This window comes from Rhyacophila brunnea, unplaced genomic scaffold (assembly GCF_057557595.1).
Source record: "Rhyacophila brunnea isolate RB1 unplaced genomic scaffold, BYU_Rbru_1.0 scaffold_1, whole genome shotgun sequence".
Taxonomy (NCBI): Eukaryota; Metazoa; Arthropoda; class Insecta; order Trichoptera; family Rhyacophilidae; genus Rhyacophila; species Rhyacophila brunnea.
The window spans coordinates 56909415-56932216 of NW_028232751.1; the positions used below are offsets into that span (position 1 = coordinate 56909415).

At 34.6% G+C, this 22802-nt stretch overlaps 1 protein-coding gene across 1 annotated transcript in view; it reads right to left on the bottom strand.

The window, feature by feature from the left end:
* Positions 1–22802, bottom strand: part of LanB2 (laminin subunit gamma-1) — a 124458-nt gene that overhangs the window by 20784 nt on the left and 80872 nt on the right. Inside the window, exons 19-22 of the mRNA XM_085947496.1 lie at positions 20250–20454; positions 4487–4724; positions 3944–4146; positions 2120–2201 (exon numbers count right to left, since the gene is read on the bottom strand). Coding sequence (XP_085803622.1) covers positions 2120–2201; positions 3944–4146; positions 4487–4724; positions 20250–20454 — 728 coding nt within the window. The remainder of the gene's footprint in view (positions 1–2119; positions 2202–3943; positions 4147–4486; positions 4725–20249; positions 20455–22802) is intronic.

Sequence of the window (22802 nt, forward strand, 5' to 3'; positions counted from 1 at the left end):
GCATGTAGGTACATGTATAATATAGTGAAAAGGTCAGATACCTGTTTAATTTGCAAGATAACATCAAAATTTGTATATACTTACCTAAATGAAGAATGATATTCATGAGTGAGCACGGCTCAAAGTTTGGAAAATGTGTTTTTTTTTCCATTTGAAAATATTTTAATTGTGTATTATTTTATTACAGATTATATAACTAATAGAACATACTGTTTTTTTCTATGAATAAAAAAGACTGGAAGGAACATGTGTCACGGCAATCAAGAAAGGCCGGAAAATATGGCCAACAATGCATGATACACAAACATAAAATACACAAAATTACCTATTTAAGTTTACCGCACACGTGCAGACCACGCGATATTCGTTTACGCAAAGTCGTCGCTTTCCAAAATGGCGAATTTGGTTGCCAGTTTTTATTGCGATGAATCAGTATGTTCCTTCCTGTCTTTTTTTATTCGTAGGTTTGTTTACTATGTACACCAAGAAATTTCCATTTATAAAATCGGAAATGAGTTTTGAATATAATGCAACTAAAACTGGAAAAATTCTATCATGGGTGTTTAATTCTTGAATTAGTTGACCCCAGAAACAACAGGTCCATGCAACTACGTGAACCACAGAGGATATTAGATACACAAAACTTAAATAAAATATATTATAAATAAAATTTTAAAAGTACCAAATAATTAATTGCGTCGACAGCCCTGGCGTCATTTTTTATTCGACTGCCGCCAGTCGGATGGGCGAATAAAAAAATAATGTGTGTAGTGACTGCATGTTAATAATTATTTTTAGGCACACATGACATAAATTATTTCGCCCATTGTCTTTACATACAATAATGGTACTACCTACCACTTGTTTCACTAGTATAAAAGTGAACTTGCGCAAGCAATAAAAAGTTACTTTCTTTTTATAATTCCCCCGACCATGTCCGATCCTAATAGGATCATATGGGCCTCCACAGAGTAGAGGTTTGTATTAACAGATTTTTGTTTTTTTTTACGAGAAATGGATGTCAGCCACTTGCTCAACCTATTAGGTCCATACCCTGACTCACACACAAATTGAAAAACAATATGTGTACTTGCCAGACCCAGGATTCAAACCTGAGACCCACGGCGTGATAGTCCAACGGTCAAGCCGCGCGACCACCGTGGGTGCAAATATAATAGGCACACTAAATTCTACGTTTTTAAAAATATGCATTCGAATTAAACAATACCTATTATTTTTAATACGTAGGTCTCCTAAACATTACAAACATGAAATAAAAATGTAGGTAGATATGTATTTCAACATCCTTCGTATGTTTAGTTCTCGGACAATTTCAGGTTAAAAAGTTATTAATATATTATTAAGTTTATATCGTGGCTAACACATAATCAAAAAAGTTATTATATCCATCATATCAGTTGCAATACTTCCCACCAAAGAACTGATAAACATATTGAATATAGTAACATTTATTAGAAAGTACTATTTTTTGGTCACCCCATAGCTTCACTTCACAAGCTTCACTTGGAGGGAGTTTATTGAGACAAACATTGGCGGCAACCTTTTTATATTAACTAGTAGACCAGTTATTATGGACCACATGTAAAAAAATCATATTTTCAATTCTCAAGGCCGATTCTGTAGAGCGTCCCCTTAATGCAGTCAATACTTAAGATTTAATTGATATGAGTAAGGATTTCAAGTTATATTCATTTATATTTAGAAAAATCTATGTTTTTTAAATTAGATTTTTTTTAATATTATGAAATTTTCAAAAATTATTGTCACATTCTAAATAACAATAAATATACAAAATACGATGTAAAATCTGACTTCCAAAATACGCATATTTTGTACTTTTTTGTTTGTAATTGTTGATTTTGTTTTTTTTTTAATTATATTTTCATTTTAAGTTTAATTTAAGTTTTCAAATTCACCCACAGAGGCATTACAGTCACCCTTGTGGACTAGGACACACAGTGCTGCAAGTTGCTTGCCAGATTTGCATTGCATTATCTATGCACATCTGGTATAACTAAACTGACCCAGTATCCACGTGACGCAAAAGCGGCATTTTGCAGCACCATGTGTCTCAGTGGACAGGAAAGAGTTCTTTTACCTGAAAGTTGTTCTGCCTCCTTATGTAAAGTCTCAGCTTCGGTTTTAGTTGTGGCCGCATTCTCTCGAATAACATGGGCCTCCTGTTAGAGACATGAGTTTTATTATAGTAAGTATGAAATAATTAGAAAAGCTTTTTACTAACAATTATTCAAAATGAATTGACAATGATGGACAATGAAAGGACATGAACCTTAAAAGTGAAATTTATTGCAGATATACCCCGTTTACACATGCATGGATTTACTGTTGACAGTACGAATTATCGCAGCCATAACAAGAAAATACACGAGTAAACATTGTATTATCCTGTAAGTTGCAAGATTGCATGCATGAATCAATAAAGTTTGGAAGTTTCTGAATTTTCACATGACAGTTGGATTCGTTCGATATCTGCGCCTGCGCAGTAGAACGATAGTGGCGAACCTGCCGAAAAAAATGAACTACACCGTACAGACTCATTTTGAGGTTAACCGATTTTTACGACTATCAAATAGTACCTTGCTCACTGGGCGTCTTACGTGGGCGAAGTCGGAGAGTTGAGGGACGCGCGCAACTCAAACGTATAACCAATATATAAGACTTGGTCTATAAACATTTTCACACACGGTTATACGTTTGAGTTGCATGCGTCGCTCAACGCTCCGCCGAACGCGCTACTCTTGAAGAATGAGATTGGAGAGACAGTCAGCACTTTTACGTGTAAACAGTTATTAATACAGGAGGACCTCGACTTTCGCACATAATTGGTTCCTGAAAAGGTGTGCGAATGTTTAAAAAGTTATCAAGAGTTAACTCTTTGCCACTCTTCTTTTTCTTTCTTCTTTATTTGAAATAAAATATTTTAAATGGTAAATTATTAACTTTACAATATTGCTTAACTGCTGGCACGAAATGTAAAGTGAACCAATCTTTAAATATTAACGCAGTACCCAGGCTTTTTTATTTGATTTCCAAATAACTGGAAGCAATTCTTTATCTTTCCCTTTCAATGCTCTGAGATTTTCTGCTTGATAAATAATTTATATTGGCATCAATTTTAAATCACCAGATAAGTTTCCACCAAGAAGCAATGTCAATCGGTTTTTAGAACGTTTATGCCCAAGGGCAACTGATTCTTCCTTAAAAACGATTTTTTTTAAATGTGCAAAATAGTGAATTATGCGAAAGTCGAACGTTCGAAAGTCGAGGTCCGCCTGTAGTTTAAAATACTCACTATTGTTGCAAGTAAATACATGCACGTGTACAGGCGCTAATAGTATATATTAATACATCTAAATAATAGTAGTGGCTTTTAATCGAAAACACATGTCACTAATTAGATTTTATATTGTATCATTTATTCATAAATTTCTATTGTTTCAAAGATACATGTAAAATGTTAATTTTTTATGGCTATCGATTCAACCACACGTTAAAACAATTTGGAATCGGTATCGAGTTTTGTAAAGCCTAGTCTACACTGATGTTCAAATCATACAATAATTGTTTGTAAATTTTTGGTCATCATCATCATCACCAAATCATTTGTTTGAAACTCAACTCATATTCACACCTGCAAATATTGCTATTGAATTAAAAATGCTTTGTATAGTTCAAATTTGTGCAAAACAACATTACACGAGATCACACATCATTACAGTCGATGAAATAGTAAAAAGATTCCTACGAACATAGTCACACTTTCGTTTGGAGATGTTTTTATACAATGTTTATTTGCTTACAGGCAGATGTAAGTCGGATTGCAGTAGGCTTAATCAAAAGATCAGAAAACTCTAGTTCATGTCTAAATAATTCGATCTTAATAAAAACATCAATAAAATACCTTTGATGCCTGTAAAGCATATTTATTATGGGCTTCCTTGGCAGTATCCATTGCCTTTTTAGCATTTTCCCTAGCGGTTCCCAAGTTTTTTTTTACTGTGGCGGTCTGATTCTTCGCTGTTTTAATAAGGTCATTAATTTGTGGGATTGTATTCAAAGCTTTCTCCGCTTCTTTCCTGGATGTAATGACTTGATCACGGAAGTCTGGAAATTGACATACAAATTTATTATACAAGGGTATGATTTTTTTATAATCATTTTCGCTTCTAAGCGGAGAATATACAAATCAATAGAGCGGACATTATAGTAATACTTTACCTACCACTTCAGTCAACATGGCGTGGGATAGTAGCAAAACATAACGAACCACAGCCACATTGACGTGTTTAGACACGTGGAACTGTGCCATGCAAAATAAATGTGATTTTTGTTTTAAAGATTTATTAAAAGAAGATACACTCGAAATCTGAAATAATGTAAATTTTGTGGTAATGAATTACAAACTGCAAGATGGGTATCTAAGATAGAATTACATTTTTAATACCTTTAAGTGTTTCATATATACGTAGAGCATCCTCAAGTGTTGTGTTGCCCTGCTTGACAGCCTGCTCTGCACTGTTGTGGATTGTATCAAGTTTTCCAAGTAATGAGTCAATATCAGCTTGTTGTTCATACCCGGATGACAGAAGACCTTCTGAAAGTTTGATTTGCGCCTCGAGGTCTTCTAACATTTGTTTATTATCTGCCTTAATCTTGTCAAGTTTGTCTTGATTTTTTTTAGCCTGCAATACAAAGAATTGAATTACAGAAAATAGCTATCTTTCCCACTAGGTAATCTAAATTTTGGATGTTTTATGAATTTTTGTTTTACCATTGTAGCAAGTAAAAAATGTGATAAAAAAGATTATAAGAAAAATTTAATACCAATAAAGTAAAGATTGGTTCAGAGCAAACAATACGAATAAAGCACACATATTATTACCCTATCCACCCATTATTTTCGAATGCGATTTTACGCCAGATGGCGTGCGAAACGTATGCTTTGCGTTCATGGAGATTATGTGCATAAGCATCTCGCCGAACCCGAACACCTAATGCCCCTCTACCATAAGTTCAGCGAACCGATTGCTAAATTTGGCAGTCGATTTTTGACAGATTGCAACTGACAGCCCGCGTTTGTTGATAAATGTCATAGGGACTTGTTTTCTTCCGTGTTTCATTATGATTCAGTGAATTATTTTGATAATTGTCTAATGGTATTATCTATTTTACAATTGATCCTATAAATTGGTGCTTCATTTTATTCAATCATGACTGCTTTATTTACACTAAACTTTGCTTTCGTAGATGAAGCTAATCTACAGTGCCGCAAATTTCGTAAAAGAGGCGACGCTTTCGAATTTAAGAGTCTCGTTAGTAAATACACATCAAACGCAGATTCATGATAATTTCATAAATATAATATAATATTTTTAACAACTCAATTCATATGATTGTGCTTGAATCGATTTATGCATAATAATTATATGGTAGGTAGGTATACTATCACGGTAACCATTTACTTTCATTTGTTTATATTGTAATGATTATATTTATTAAATAACGTTTATTCGGCATTCGGATTATCTGGCCATAATGTAATATTAATCGAAAAATAAAAGAAATAATATGAAAGTATGTAATAGTGAGTTCAAAATATAGGGACTACTGGGGATATCTAGCGGCAAAATGCAAAAATTTATTGTTTATTTGACAGTTAAGCGCGCCCATAGACATCAAAAAGTGACCAGAGAGAAAAATATTTTTCTATTTGTATATAAGGAATACTTGTTTCAAATAGACATGCATGTACAAACAAAGTTATTTGAATGAAGCATTATGGAACACGGCGCCACCCGAATATACAGATTCGCAGGCAAGTGGGTGAACACTCGACAAGTTTTATTACGGCAATACATGGTTCATTTTGACCTATTTCCATTGACGGCCTATATGGCTGGTACTATTAAAAGAGAGCATTGTCTCACGTTCGAGCAGATTTGAAATTACATGCTTTTATATTTAGAAGGTAGCGTTTTAAGTCGGCTCCGGGCTATGCTGCTATAATAACGATTCGTGTTCTGAACTTACCAAATGAATGACTAAATATGGCACATCCAATACATACTAACATACTAACATCTGTGGAGTCAAAATTTCTTTCAAAAGTCGAGTACAGTGAATGGTTGGTATTTTCATTAATAATATCATCTTTGAGGTTATGTACTTATTTTGATTTAAAAGGGCACTGTGTGTGTGGAAAGGGTGATGTATGCATATAAAGCCTCGATGACATTGAACTACTGCTTGCTGTAGCCAAGCTGCTTGTTGGCGAATTTACAATCTGCTTGTAAACTCGCCCAACGTCATCATCGTACAAGCTAACAAGCAGATTGTAAACAATCTACCGAGAAAAGTTTAAAGCCGGGCTACTTTACACGCTACACGCTGGCGGGTGGGCCGATATGCGATAAAGCGATAGTAGCGACCTCCCGGTAAAAAACGAACTACTCAATACGTCCTGTCAAAATAGTACCAAAAATGACAGTTTCAACTCGCTAGCTTGTTGGCTTCTGAGCGAGCGAAACAAGAGAAAGCTATCCAAGATTTATGCTCTTTCATCTACGAAGAATACTAGAAAATAAGGTTTCACATCAGTACGAATGCTAAGCTCTTCGAAAAATATAAGTCCAATACAAAGTGCGAATACTCTGATAGGCCGTTGTTAGATACGATGGATCTATACCTCTTCTCAACCTTTTTACACCAGATAAACACTGAAAATAGAAGACACGTTTTGCGGACCATTAACGCAGAAATAAAAATATATTATTCATAATATGGTAACGTATAACGTTCAATCGCAATTGATTTCCTCATGTAAAACCATTAATATATTTTAAGAAAATGCACAAATACTTGCAGGTGAATGGGTTTTGAAGATTTTATTGGAATTTTTTAGATACAGTATGATACCAGAAAATCTAGTTGAGAACCTCCACGCACCACATCCGCCCCGCACCACACCCGGTCTTAATCGGGCGTATCACGACACCCAAACGTAGGGTCGTGAAGTAACATTTTTTTATGACTGGGAATATCTCGGCAGCAGTTAACCAAGACTAAGGTCACCTTGCACTCAAATGTGCTTTGTCTGAATTTACATGACTTTAAGTTAAGGTACCCATTAGAGAGATGAGCACGTATAGGCAATATTAAAAATTGTAGTAAGTAATAAATTAAAGCTAATACAAAACTGCCGAACATTCCAAGTGAAGAACTCTTCAGGTTGGCAGTATGACACCGCAAATTTTCTAAATGCAATAAAATTGGCCTTTGTGGCGTCCAGGTCGGACGGTCCGATGGGGCCAACAGCTGGTTGAACCGACTTGAGCAGCTCTTTCCTTTCTGTATACATTTTAGGTCATTCCCAGAGGATGTGGTTTGTATCCTGTGTTGCTCCGCCACATGGACATGTTGAATGGCCAACTACACCAAGCTCAAAGAGCCTGCCAGCGAAGCCACCATGTCCAGTCACGAATTGATTGGTGTAATGATCTGGAGTCAAAGCAGTTATCTCCATTCGCCATTTGATATTTGGATAACGACTGTAAAATATAATGATGGTCCTTGTAAGCGTTGTAAATCAAAAACACTCTTTTTTCGAAGAAACTGTATTACACCCACGGTGGCCGCGCGGCTTAAGCGTTGGACTATAACGCTGTGGGTCCCAGGTTCGAATCCTGGGTCTGGCAAGTGGCTGACATGCATTTCTCGTAAAAAACTAAATCTGTTAACACATTTTGAGCGGGAAAGGTATTTCTACACGCGCGCCGTACCGGTGTTCGACGGCGGGACGGGTAGAAATACCTTTTACGCCGGCTCCACTTGAAGTGCGGGAAAGGTATTTCTACCCGATTATTGCATACGAATATTTTATGTCAACGGCTTGAAAATGTTTCAAACTACACACACATCTACAAAAATAAATAATTTACCGTCGTTTCATTTACTTACACACACACTCTTGCGCAGCCCATATGAGAGCTTGTGCGTAATAAGGAAATTTGTTTAGAGTCAATAAATCAGCGAACTATATTTCTGTAGACGATAAGAATGCTAAAACTATATGCGTCTTCTTTTTACACTTGTTTATTTTGTGATGGGTGAGCAGGAAGACAACATTTTGTGAAATATCGATGTATTCTTTAAACATGGTTTGTTCGCTGTACTGTGAATGCGATTATATATATATTTTTATGATGTGCGATAAATACTATGCCTCCTTTTCATACTATAATATTAGCCTTTGTGAGCGAGTGAAAAGACGACAATTTGTGATCGACGGAATGCATTCTTCGCACTTGTTGTAAGTGATATTGTGCGGTGCGATAACGCTGGTATGCGAGCGGAGCAATAAATTATAACATGAGTGGAAACCAATGTTATTTAGATGTCTGTAATCTACTACGATCTATATTAAATATCAGTATTGAATTTTCAGTCTTGAAATACGGCGCTATAGAACGGGTGTGTTTTTACAAGTGAAATATATTTAAGTAATCGATATTTTATTTAATCTTTAAAAAATAGCTTCAGACAATTATGAAAGCGATGACGAAATATTTGCCGATAATTTGCCTGCCTATTTTGGTGAAGATTTGCCAGAATTAGGCAGCGACAGCGATAGTGAAGAGTTCCCACGCACGAGAAGGGTACCAGTGATACCGTTACAGATCAGTGATTCTGAAGACAGTGAAGTGGAGGAAGAGGAAGTCATGGAATGGTCTGAAATAGACAACCCACCGCATATTGAACCATTTTTAGGTAACGTTGGTGTTTGCGTAGCACCAAACAATTCTGAAAATGTGATGGATATAGTTAGTTTATTTATTGGAGATGATTTACTTAGCATGATGGTAGAAGAAAGCAATCGATACCGCACACAAAATGAATCCCGAATCAAGAAAATGAAGAAATCTATCAAATGGAAGCCTGTAAATCTTGGTGAGATGAAAAAATTCCTCGGACTAATTTTGCTTATGGGACAAGTTCGAAAAGACACAAGAGATGATTATTGGTCTACTGATCCGAGTATAGAAACACCAATATATTCTAGAACAATGAGTCGTGATCGTTTTAGACAAATTTGGCATTCGTGGCACTTTTCAAATAACGATATCATTACGGATTCCAGCGATCGCCTTGAAAAGATTAGGCCAATTATGACATACCTAATACCGAGGTTTTCTTCGGTTTATAAGCCTCAAAGGGAACTTTCTTTAGATGAAGGTATTATACTGTGGCGGGGAAGACTTGTATTTAAAGTCTATAATGCATCTAAGATAATAAAATACGGTATCCTAGTGCGCATGGTCAGTGAAGCCACTACGGGATACATCTGTAATCTAATCATTTACAGTGGTCAAGGAAGACCACTATTAGATACCATCCAATTGCTTCTTGGTCCGTATTTAAATTTGTGGCATCATGTCTATATGGATAATTATTATAATAGTGTAAAAACCAGTGAAGCACTTTTAGAAAATAAAATTAGGACGTGTGGAACAATGCGAATAAACCGAGGCTTCCCAGAATGTTTTAAACACGTCAATCTTAGTGCAGGACAGAGTATTTACCGTCGGCGAAAGGATGTATTGTTACAACTCTGGAAATCAAAGAGAGATGTTCGAATGATTTCAACAATACATCCATCTACCATTTTAGAGAGTCACAAAATCGATTGGAATACGAGACTACACATTTGGAAACCGCTATGTGTTATAGAATATAATAAATATATGAAAGGGGTTGACCGTGCGGATCAGTATCTCTCTTACTACTCGATCATACGAAGAACAAAAAAATGGACAAAGAGAGTTGTCATGTATTTGTTAAATTGTGCTTTTTTTAATTCTTTTAAAGTTTATAAAGTATTAAATCCCACCAAAAGACTAACTTACAAACAATTTTTGCGCAGTGTAAGCAAATTTTGAATAGCCGACCATATCGCCAACCAACGCAATTTTGGAAGAAGCGGGGCCATCTACATCACGATTACCAAGAAGAGCGGGTAAAAGTGATCATCCTGGTAGGTTATCACTCGATATGAAGAAACATCGAATGATAAAAATTGTTACAGATGGTAAAAAAAAATACCCACAAAGACAGTGTCGAGTGTGTTCGGTGCACAAAAAGAAAAGTTTGACTAGTTATATGTGTACATTTTGTGACGTCCCCCTACACAGGGGTGAGTGTTTTCATAAATATCATACTTTATCCAAATATTAGAATAATAATTTTTGTGCAGGAATTTATTTATAGTGAATGGAATATTTTTTACGAAACCTTCCTGTAAATATGTGATTAGCACCATGTATTTTAAACAATTTGTTCTAAAAAGAAACACAGCACTGAGGAGCAATATATGGTGAGTGTGAATTCCAAATTTCATTCATCATCCATTCAAAAAATAACTGATAGTTTGGAAGATAGAGCGATTTTTGTAAAATTCGATTTTATTTCAATTTCCGCTGGTTTTCGCCCACTGCGTGTACCTCTGCCTTTGTGTTGAGGCCCGCGCAAAATGTGTTAATACAAAACCTCTACTCTGTGGAGGCCCATATGATCCTATTAGGATCGGACATGGTCGAAAAAAAAAACTATAATTTTCATTTTCAATTGAATTTTGAAATTTAAAATTTTGCCGAGATCGCGATTATAAATCAGTTGGGAAAAAAATGGGTGGTGGTGTATTAATCGCAGTGAAATTGGAATTCAGTGCATCCCTTCAGCCTCAATGGAATAGTAGTGCTGAGGATCTTTGGGTTACCTTGAAGACTGAAAGTCTCACTAAAATTATAAATCTATGTTGTTCCTACCATCCACGCGGAACCGATTTTAAAACCAATCTGAGTGCGCACTTGGAAAAAAGCTCTACCACATATCATTCCCATACTGATGAAGATTTTATTATGGTAGGAGATTACAATCTTCCAAATTTAGACTGGACATCATCTGATGATGTCAATTATCTCCACCCTGATTACAACAATGATCCGTTTTGTACCAGTTTAACTGATTTTTTATCCTTCACGAACATGCATCAATTTAACTCTAAATGTAATATTAATAATCATATTCTTGATCTTGTAATTTCTGACATTAGTAACTGCGTGGTTACCTCGTGAATTAAACCCCTTAGTCCAGAATATGCACATCATAAATCCTTTATTATTAGTTTTAGTATAACCAAAAAGAAAACGTTACAAGCGGCTGTTCGTGAGACATATTTATTTAAAAATTGCGATTATACCGAACTCAAAAAGGATCTCTCCGCAGTATCTTGGGAAACTATTATGTTACCAAACATGAATATGGAGGATGCCTCGGCTTGTTTCTATGCTAAACTTTGGGAGTTAATTGATACTAACGTAACGAAAAAATGCATAACTCCAAGTCATCGTTATCCTCCCTGGTTTTCCAAACCCTTAATAAAAGTTATAAAAGAAAAACTAAAGTATCATAAAAAATGGAAAAAGTATAGACTATGATACATTTGTCATTTTAAGAAAAAGGCAAAAACACCTTGCTAAAAAATGTTATGAAGACTTCATTTTACGGGCAGAAAAATCCATTAAGCGAAACTCAAAATGTTTTTGGTCATTCGTTAAATCCAAATCCAATGGGTCCAATATTCCCGGTGAAATGCTCCTTGATGAAAAAATTGTTTCAGATGGCAAATCTATATGTAATTTATTCAATGACTATTTTAAATCTGTATTTTTTCCGTCATCCTTACAAACACCTTTTTTGCAAGATGTTAGCACTATGATAATTAGTTCAATAATATTCACTCCGTCATCAGTTATTTCATACATTAAAAACATAGACATAAATAAAGGTGCAGGTTCTGATCGTATTCCTCCCATTTTGATTGCTTCTTGTGGAGAAGAATTGGCCTTCCCATTATCAATTTTATTTAACTTTTCTGTTAAAAGCGGATGTTTTCCTAATGTATGGAAGAAAGCATGAATTACTCCAATATTTAAAAACAAAAGCGTCATTACTAATTACAGGCCGATATCCAAACTTCCTATTTTCGGAAAATTGTTAGAAAAGATCATTTCCGACCATATTTTTGAAGCTTTACGTAACTTCATCACACCAAATCAACATGGTTTTTTCAGGAGACGCTCCGTAGAAACTAACCTACTCGAGTTCACTGATTTCATACTTAATTCTATGGGCAGTAAAACACAAGTTGTCGCTATATACACGGACTTTTCTAAAGCTTTCGATAAAATCAATCACTGCATTTTACTTGAAAAATTCTGGGCCCTGGGGATTCACGGTGATTTATTTCGTTGGATTTCTTCATACATCTCAAATCGGTCGCAAGCTGTTGCAATTAAAGGATTCGTTTCCAGTTTTATACACATTCCACCTGGAGTACCGCAGCGGTCCCACCTTGGTCCCTTATTATTCATCTTATATATTAATGATATGTGCACCTGTTTTCTTAACTCACAATTTTCCATCTATGCAGATGACACAAAAATATATAAAAATTTCTATTCAGTCGATGATTGTATTGAGTTACAATCTGACTTAGATAGACTGTATAGATATTGTCAATTGAATCACCTTTATTTAAACGCCAACAAACGCTCGTCAATAACATTCTCCAGAAGTATGAACCCCATCAACACAGAATACAAACTAGGAGTCGAACCCTTGAAACGCAGCTCAAAAATACGTGACCTGGGGTCTTATGTTAGAACTTGCGAATCGTGTGAAACATCGTAGTTATTCGCAAACGTGACGTAGGTTATCGAAATATGGCATGTCGAAACTTATCACTACCTGAATTAGTCATAATCCGTGTCGAAATTATTGCACATACCAAAGGGCACTCGTGACCATAGTCGCCCATACGACTTGAGTCTGTGAGCATGCGCACTGATATCTCGCGCCGATAACGTAGTTTAGTTTTGAACTGTCAAATAAAAGTGAAAGGCTAGGCTGCGAAAAGATAGTATGTTATTATTGGGCTCGCGAGCATAATTACCTACATATTATTATTTTATATTTCGCCAAAGCATTGCTATATATTTGTATCGTTCACCCAATTATTGTAAAATATGTCAATCCCATAAATAGTTACTTTGACTGCACTTTTAGGATCACATAATCATCCGCGAAACAGATCAAATAATTATGCTAACTTATGTCAAAATGCTTTTTCACTCAGTGATGCACAATTTATACGTAATTTCCGGTTAAACAAAGAGCTTGTGAGATATATTTTACAAATTCTCACGCCATATAGGTATATTATCGTAAGTTTAATGTTACTATCTACAAGCGTGAAGAGTTTACAATGCGAAAAAATGAATATGGTTGTATGGGTGAATTAGAAGATGTACCTATGTTATATTTTGACACATTATGACATATGGAGAATTAAAAAGTCGTAGGTAGGTATAATGTTGAGACGGACATAACCTCTCTTTTCTTTTGCTACTTTTGCACGACGAAGGACGTGAATTCATGTACCTATTTCCATGTTTATTTTGATATTTCGTTTCGTATGTGACAGTGAACTTGAAAATCAAAACGTCAAAATGAAGGAGTTCGCTCACGGAAAGAACACGGCAATTACCAATTTATAAACAATAAAGATGCCAAATAATTATATTATTCACAATGTTACTTAATACTCTGTTATCTTGAGTTCAATTAATTATGTTAATGTTTTAAAATGGTTTGTAATGAATAAATACCTACATAAAAATAAATGTTATTGAAGACACTGTTTATTTTGTTAAATCTTGTTTTACAGTGTAATAATATTATATGGTTTCGCATTTATGTAAGGTTATATTCTACGTACATATATCTATATCATATTATACTAAATCAATCGAATATTATAGGAATTATACACAAACATAACCAACAAAAATAATGATTTCGTTTGACATTTCATTTTTGACGTTTCATCTCGTACCATAGACATCGATTTTCTCGGTTTTGGCGATGTTGCCAAGTGGTTACTCGCGAGTGGCTTCAAAAATAGGTATTATGGTATACGGAATGAAACGGACGATACTACGAGGGTGGGTCAATAATTCCTTAGAAAAAAGCATTAAAACAGTTTTTATTTTTGTATTTTTTTTTTATTTCTCAACATAATCTCCTTGGAGCTCAATACACTTGGTTAGACGTTTCTCAATTTTTTTTAAACCGTCAGAAAAATAAGTTTTCGGAAGGTCCTCAAAATAAGCATTTGTCCGATCGATGACTTCTTCATTTGAAAAAAAACGTTGTCCACTTAGCCATTTTTTTAAGTTTGGGAAAAGGAAAAAGTCACTGGGGGCTAAATCTGGCGAATACGGTGGGTGGTCGACCAATTCGAACTTCAATTCTTCAATTTTAGCCATTGATCGTAAACATGTGTGAACACGGGCATTGTCCTGATGAAAGAGGATTTTTTTCCTGTTTAAATGAGGCCGTTTTTCTTCAATTTTGTTTTTTAGCTGGTCCAATAAAGATGCATAATAATCCCCTGTTATTGTTTTTCCTTTTTCCAAATAGTCAACGAAAATAATTCCACGTGCATCCCAAAATACAGTAGCCATAACCTTACCAGCTGATTTTACGGTTTTCGCCTTCTTTGGACATGGTTCGCCTTTCGCAATCCACTGCTTTGACTGTTCTTTTGTCTCGGGAGTATAGTGGTGTATCCATGTTTCATCTACAGTCACAAAGCGAAGAAAAAATTCATCCGGATTGCGTTGCATGAGCGACAACAGGGCTTTAGAGGCCACCACCCTATTGCGTTTATTGTCGACTGTGAGCAAACGCGGCACCCATCTTGCAGAAATTTTTTTCATGCCCAATTTGTCATGTAAAATAGAAATGACGCTACCTTTTGAGATCCCTGTAACCTCAATTATCTCACTCAACTTTAATCTTCGGTCACTTAACACCATATCGTGGATTTTATTGATCATTTCTGGTGTAGTCACCTCTACAGGACGTCCTGAGCGTGGTTCATCCTTTGTTGATGTACGACCACGTTTAAATTCATTTAACCAGTTATAAATAGTTGCAAGTGAAGGAGCAGATATGCCGTGAACTAAATCCAACTCATTTTTTATTTCCTTTGCTGTTAACCCTTTTATATTAAAATGTTTAATAACAGCTCTAAACTCAATTTTCTCCATTTTCCATTTTTCCATTTTCCACAAGCAAATTTTTTTTTTAAATGTACGAGAAACACACAACAACCCGACCAATCTGATTGAAACTTCGCAGCATACTGAATCGGAAGTGCCGCTGCATGAAAACAAACCGCTTACAGTACTAGTCGCGCCACCTGTCGGCTTTTCTAAGGACTTATTGACCCACCCTCGTAACTTGTCATACCGCACAGTTTTCGACCACACGACTCGCAAGTTCTAACATAAGGCCCCTGGGTGTTATAATGGATAATAAGATGAATTTTAACGCACATATCAATGAAACTATCAATAAAGCTTTAAAATTACTAGGTTTTATTCTTCGGATATCTAAACCATTCAGATCACCGGATGTTCTGAAGCTACTTTACTTCTCATATGCTAGATCCATAGTTGAGTTTGCTACTAGTTTACTACACTGTCGTGTGGAATCCACATTATGTTACATATATAAATCGTCTCGAAGCGGTACAAAAGCGATTTCGTAAGCATGTCAATTTTAAAACTTCGTCACCGTTTTAGCAAAACCATCTATGTGTCACTTTTATCAAAAATGACTTTTGAATACCGAGTCATTCCTTATTTTTTTCTCTATAGGCCAGTAAAAAGATCTATGTGTTTGGCAAACTCGCTCCGGAGTTATTTCAAAAAATAAAAATCAGCTATGTGTAAGGTTCAAAAACCACGGTTTACAAAAACAACTATGTGGATATTATAGTAACATATATATGGTATTTCAATATCGAGAGTGTAATGTTTTTTTACAGTTTTTTTTTATATTTAATTATGCATTATGGTCTTGCACAACAGTTTGAAAAATGAAAGATGCATGCTCACATTAGGTGATTGAAAAAACCGTCACGTCATTTCTTTGTGGGGAATTTTCTCAAGAAGAGAGGCAGGAAATACTCAATAATTTCTGGAAGATGCCTACATGGCCAATAGGGTATAGGCGAGAATGAATTTAAAAGTTGGGGAAACAACTACAAACGTTTCGATGACAGTGGCCAATTGAAAGCCACAGTGACATGTAATAAGAATCTGAATGAAGATAAATAATTGGTAGTGCAAAATGGGAGAGATTTGTGAAAAAATGTTACATTGTGGTTGGATCTAATTCCGAAGTTCCCAGCCATTATTGTAGAGAAAATACCTCCAGGGTGTATGTGGAATCATGTTTCTGATCCAAAATACAAATGCATGATGAATATAAAAAAATGGTCTCTGGAAAATGGTCATAAAACAGCAGAAGTATCCTTTTTTCTAATTCATTAACACCAAAAAATCAGTATCCACCAACCACGTAAATAAAGATCAGTGTGCCATCACTGCCATCTACTGTGGTTATAAAATGAAGACTGTTTCAGAAATGGAATACAATAGCCACATTATTAAAAAAAGAGATGCTAGAAGACCAAAAATGAAATGACGGAGAGTACCAGAAGTATTACTGGATGGTTAGTAATCACGATGGATCTCCAAAGTGTGCTGCTATGTCCAAAAACACAGGCATTAAAAATGTATTATAAACAAAAGCTGCAACTGCACAATTTCACCATATACATTCTTAATAATGTATCTTCTAATGAATTTGTCTCATCTCATCGAAAGCAGGACAATACAATGAAATAATTCTAAAATCGGATGGGTGTGGATATCGAAACCGAAATAAATTATTCGCTACTGCTCTAAGTGATATTTTTAGAGAGAAAAAACATCGAGATTCAACAGCTTTTTCTAGAAAAAGGCCACACCATGATGGAGGGCGATAGTGCACATGCCACCTTGGAAAAGTATTTTAAGCCTCCAATATATTCACCGTCTGATTATATAGCATGTATTTGGCTGGCAAGACCAAAACAACCTTATAAAATTAATGTCATTGATTTTTAATTTTTAAGAATTATGGATAAGATTAAATCTGGATTAAGTTCAATCAGACCAGGAAAACGAATCGGAGATCCTGTTGTATATGATAATCATTGGCGGTCCTAGGCTTGAACACTTAGGGGGTCATTTTTAAATAAGTAAGAATATTATTGGAGCTTGGCTTTTCGTTGAATACTTAAAAAACGTATTGCAAATTGGGTTTTTAAACATTATAAAAAAAGTGCTAGAAATTGTTATAGATAGGTACTTACTTACTCTTCAAAAAATGTCCATTTCACATCAAACAATCAAACACATTTAATAAAAACACCGTAGCTTTTTAGCTTCATTTTTCATTTAACTGTCACTGTCAGAAAAAGTGTTGTGTACTGTTATGTAACGGCGGGATCATTTATATATATAAAACACTTTTTATATTCCCACTGATTTTATTAGAAGGTAAATTTTATGATAAATATGGCAGATGACATTTTAAGCGATAACTTGTATATAATGGTTTAACACAATGAATGCAATCAATGCGTATTACTCAAAGGTTGGATTTAAACTAAACTGCATACAAACATTGAAATTGCATATGCAAATTTCAAACAATAGGAAGCGATAACAAATAAGTATAAAAAGGTTTACCAAAACAAAACACGCTCGCTAATTTTATACCTGTTTCATTTTAACACATTGAAAATTTACATCTCTTTCATTTCTGGCAATGACCAAAGTCACGCCTAATACGGCGACAAAATAATATGAAGAAAAAGAAAAAGGTTTTGTTCTTCTCTTCGTCTGACATAGGAAAAATGAGAGAGAAAGAGAAATATTTATAAATATTTTATCCCGGCAGGTTCCGAAATGACCCAAGGTATACACTACACAGCAACCGATCGTGATTCCTTCTGTTTAAATTTTATACGTATGGTTAGCGTGCGTCCCGAGTTGACGAGTTAACCGATAATTATAAGACATTGTACCTACATCTTAGATTATAACCTACATAGATTGTAAGATATTTATTTTTGGAAGGTCAATGACCAAATGACCTAAGGGAGAAGCCGCTAATGATGATAATATTAAAATGTTAAAGTATCTACCAGATGGAACAATCTTTTACAAACTCAACTTTTATCAGTGCATCCGTTCGATGGCTTTTGTAATATATATAATGAATCATTGCCAATATCGCAGTCGAAATACATAGGTACGGTACATCTTCAGGAATTAAAAAGTGTAATAGAGAAAGATCATCATTATTTCTACGATAACCTAACATTTAAACCTGCTAATAGAAAGTAAACGAACTTATAAATATAATATCATCTCAATATTGCATTAATAATTAATAAAACGATATTGCAATTTTAACTATTATATTTTAACTATTATTTATGTAACAGTTTTTCATGAGTGAAAATTTATTATTATTCACCTTTTGATGAATAAATTAAACTATGTGTATTTACAAAACGATCAAAACAACTTATGTGACATCATAAACTGTATTTTTATTATTTTTGTATTAAAAATAAAAGATTTTTGTAAACAAAATAATAATTTTAGACCATATTCTGATTATAATAAAGCAATCTTCATAATTTTAATGTTTAAATGTAATATTATTTTTTTATTCAGTTTTATCCTTCTCCTGCACAATTTGACAAAGTGCACATAGATGGTTTTGCTAAAACAGTGACGACTTACTGTTATGATTTATCTAATTCTATTTCGACCGCTGCAACTTTTATGGTACCATCTTTGGAAAGTCGATGTTCTATATCTGATTTTCTTTTTAAAATTATCAATAGTTTTGTTGACTCGCCAAACCTACTCGAAAGGGTGGGTTTCCATTGTCCATCAAGATTTACGCGAAACCAAACTTTGTACCATATCAGTCGTAGCGGTTCTAATTATGCACAAAACTCTTTTATTCCGTGCTCTTGTTTAAATTATAATATGTATTTCTCCACCGTTGATCCTTTTAATAATCCACCTGTTTCATTTAAACGCGCTATCTCACAAATTTTGTATAAATAGATATATATACTTATAAATAGATATATATATATATTTTTTTTTATGTTACTTTTTTTTGTATATAATTTAATTATTTATTATTCTTCCTCATTTTTCTCATGTAATTTTCTTATGTAATTTCTTTATATTTATGTTATTCTTACTCTCTATCTTGTTAGCCTTAACTATATTATAATGTATACATGGAAACTTTGCTGGTTGCAATAACTTTTCATTAAGTATTATATTTTAAATTTTTGTAATCAAAATGTAACTGTTTGTTTCCTTAATAAATAAAAAAAATAAAAAAAAAATGAAAAAAGAACAAACTCTACACAAAACGATTTTAAGAGGTTTGCAAATCTTTTATTGTATGGACATGAATTACGAGGTTCAATTGCTTGCTAAATGTGCATTGCATTGTCTATGTACATCTGGCAAAACCAAACTGACCTAGTATCCATGTCATCGCTGCATCTTGCTGCGCCGTTTGTCTTAGCCTTTATGGATTCAGGATTCTTACACAGATGTAGACATTAGATATTGCTAGCATATTCAATGAAAATCACATTTTTTAAATTTAGTTCACATATTTTTTATAAGTTAAGTGACAACCTCGACGTTTTGTGAAACATTTAGTTTGTTTTTTTTTAATAAATGTTGCCGCAAATGACAAGCTGTGGAGTCTTTATGATACAATCGGATTAGGAACCACTATCTTTAGCTATTCAAAAATTCAGTCTAGAATCTAACGCTATCTTTAACGCTTTAGGTTAATCTAATTCTAATAATTAATCTGGTAAGAAAAACACTTAAGTTAACACTGATTGTGATGGTGCATAAGTTCATTAAATTAAGATTGCCTGTGATCATTATTTTTTTTGTTAGCCTGCGGCATCGTTTGAATATCACTGGTTAAATCAGCTGCATAATGCAGTTTAATTGGCATGCCACTATGTAAACTATGTGTTCAAAAAGGAGGGTGAGGTTTGAAGAACTAAAATATTAGCAATACTCTGCCAACACACACACACAGGAACACTACCACGAACGCTACCCTCCTTCATCCTAAGCGTGTCATAATCTACTTGGATAAATGGCAATTTTATTAGAGTTATAACATACCTCATTCTTCAAGTCATTGGCGTCAGATCCTATTCCTTTGGAATTAATCTTGGGGATAGTCGTTGCATTAACTTGGGCATATATATCCAAGGCATCATTATAGCTGTCGCGGGATCTGTTAAGGGACTGCGTAGCCATAGCCTTAGTGGAGTTTAACTTGCTTTCAGCGGTACTGAAATCTTCATCCAGTGTGCGTAAGTCGTTGCTGTAAAAAGAGAGGATATTTTCAAAATTATTTTTTTTCTGTCTAAAAGTAATACAGTCGAACTTAGTTATTACGAAGAAGATGGGACCGACTGAATTTGCTCGTTATAAGCATTATTGGTTACATCGTTATATAAAATTTTTCGTTCCAAGTTCTATTTAAGCATAGAACATAAAAAATCTGAAAACCAACATAAAAATCCCCGAAACAAGCATGGCATTCATAAACTACAAAAGAAGTTGTTTATTGTAATGAAGTGCTGAGACGCTGGCGCTGGTAGGTACCTACTGACTTCACAAAGCCTGGATTTTTTACATGCAATTTCAACCATATGCGTGGATACTTTTTCAATGTTGTCGGCGAAAACACCAATTAGGTACTTAGACTAGAGGTGGGAAAACTGGTCGATTTTGAAGACTAAGTATACTTACTACCAGTATTAAAAAATGCTTAGTATTGAAACTTGTTCCAAAATACTTACTAGTATTTGAAATATCGGCTATAATAGAATCGTTAAAAATACATCCGCTTTTCAAAAAGTCCCATTTTCGAGACAGGTACAGCTGGAACTATGGCACTAGTCACTCCTGTTTCAGTAGAAAATACTGAAGCATTAAAAGCACTGGTTTCATTTATCTATAAAGCATTTTCATTTACAGGTGGAGCTATATTTTGCCTGGCAAATTCAATATGAATAGTTGGGTGCTTGCGCTGTAAAAGTTTCTTCAAATTTGACACTGGCTTTTTATTTTACAAACATTACAGATGGCATAATTTGTAACTATTTCTTTGGAACGATTCCACACGAAACTTAACCTTTTAGTAGCCATTTTTACAATAATTGTTTATTAAGTATAATATAATTATTATCCATTTATACAATCACGCATACAATTTGAATTCAGTTTATGTTTATAAGTTCCAATTATAACACTAAAAATCGAGAAACTCGACGTGACAAAACCAGATAAACGCGTAGTCAGTTCAGTTATTCATTTTCAGTTATCAGAACTCCGCTATTCCGGCTTGCGACTGACGTCAAATCGATGTAAATGTCTTACTCAACTGAATCTAAAACTAAAACCCGTCGCATACTAAACATACGCGAGTCGCGACGCCGAGGCGATGATTTCATACGTAGCAAGACTACGAACTAGCTAGCGGACGGCGAGATCTCATACCATGCGTCGAACTCCTGGACTCGATAAAGTTTCATACTCAACTGAAACTAAAACTCTTAAACTAAAACCCTAAGGCGATCTCAAAAGTATACTATAAAACGAACATGACGTGACCGTTTCTGTCCTTCACTATACCAACTTTACAACAGAGGAGAAAGGGAGAACAATGACAGTTGAGTATAATATCACGGCTAGACATACATGTATCATGATATCTTGCTCGCGCGCATTTAATATCAATAGCGTTGAAAGTCAACCAGCATCACGGAATAGCGAGTCACGGCGATGATATTATTATCGAATGCGTTCGAATTCGAACATCTAATACGTTTCAAGTTTCTTGAAACAAGTTTATTGGGCAACAAATACTTAGTATGGGTAGTTTCATCCGAAACTTAAGTACACAAACTGGTGACAGTATTTCCAACTCACCTCTAACTTAGACACTTAACTAGTTTCCGGATATAACAGATATCGGATCGGCAACATTGCATTGCACGTTACTTAATGCAACGCGGCACATTCGTGTAGCGTTGGCAGTCGACTGATAATCTGCCATGGAATATTGAATGTGGCTGTAATGTTTAGTAACGGATTTACCGCGACGTAATTTCAGTGACGGAACTTCCGTCTAGTGTGGGCCTAGCCTTAGACTTAAGACCTAAAATGGCTTTATTAATTTTTAACCAGCATATCGACTGCTTAATACTTTGGACGCGGAAGACGCACACGGCGCGTAATGACCAGGCGGCCGATCGATGTAATTAACGTGCATTTTAAAGGGGGCAATTAAATTCTCATTATCTATTCAGCAGCGAATGCGTTAATCTGCAAACTGGCTAACTCCATTTGGGCAAATTGTTCAAAAAGTACAAAAAACTTAATAATATAACTATCGAGCGGAATTTATCAATTCCAAAAATTTTTTTTACAAATAACCTACACAATAGATGGCCATATCGTCGCTATAGGATTGGTTTCCCAAATATCCGTTTTTGTCGAAATCAACCTCTTAATGCAGAATGTTTTTTTGTATCTAATTGGACGAGAACCATCCCTTTCTTTAAATTACTTTGTAATGGTAATGAATACATCATTCATATGCTGTAAAAACAACAATTTAAATATCTCCACGTATTTAAATATAGGATTATGAAATTTGTTTTT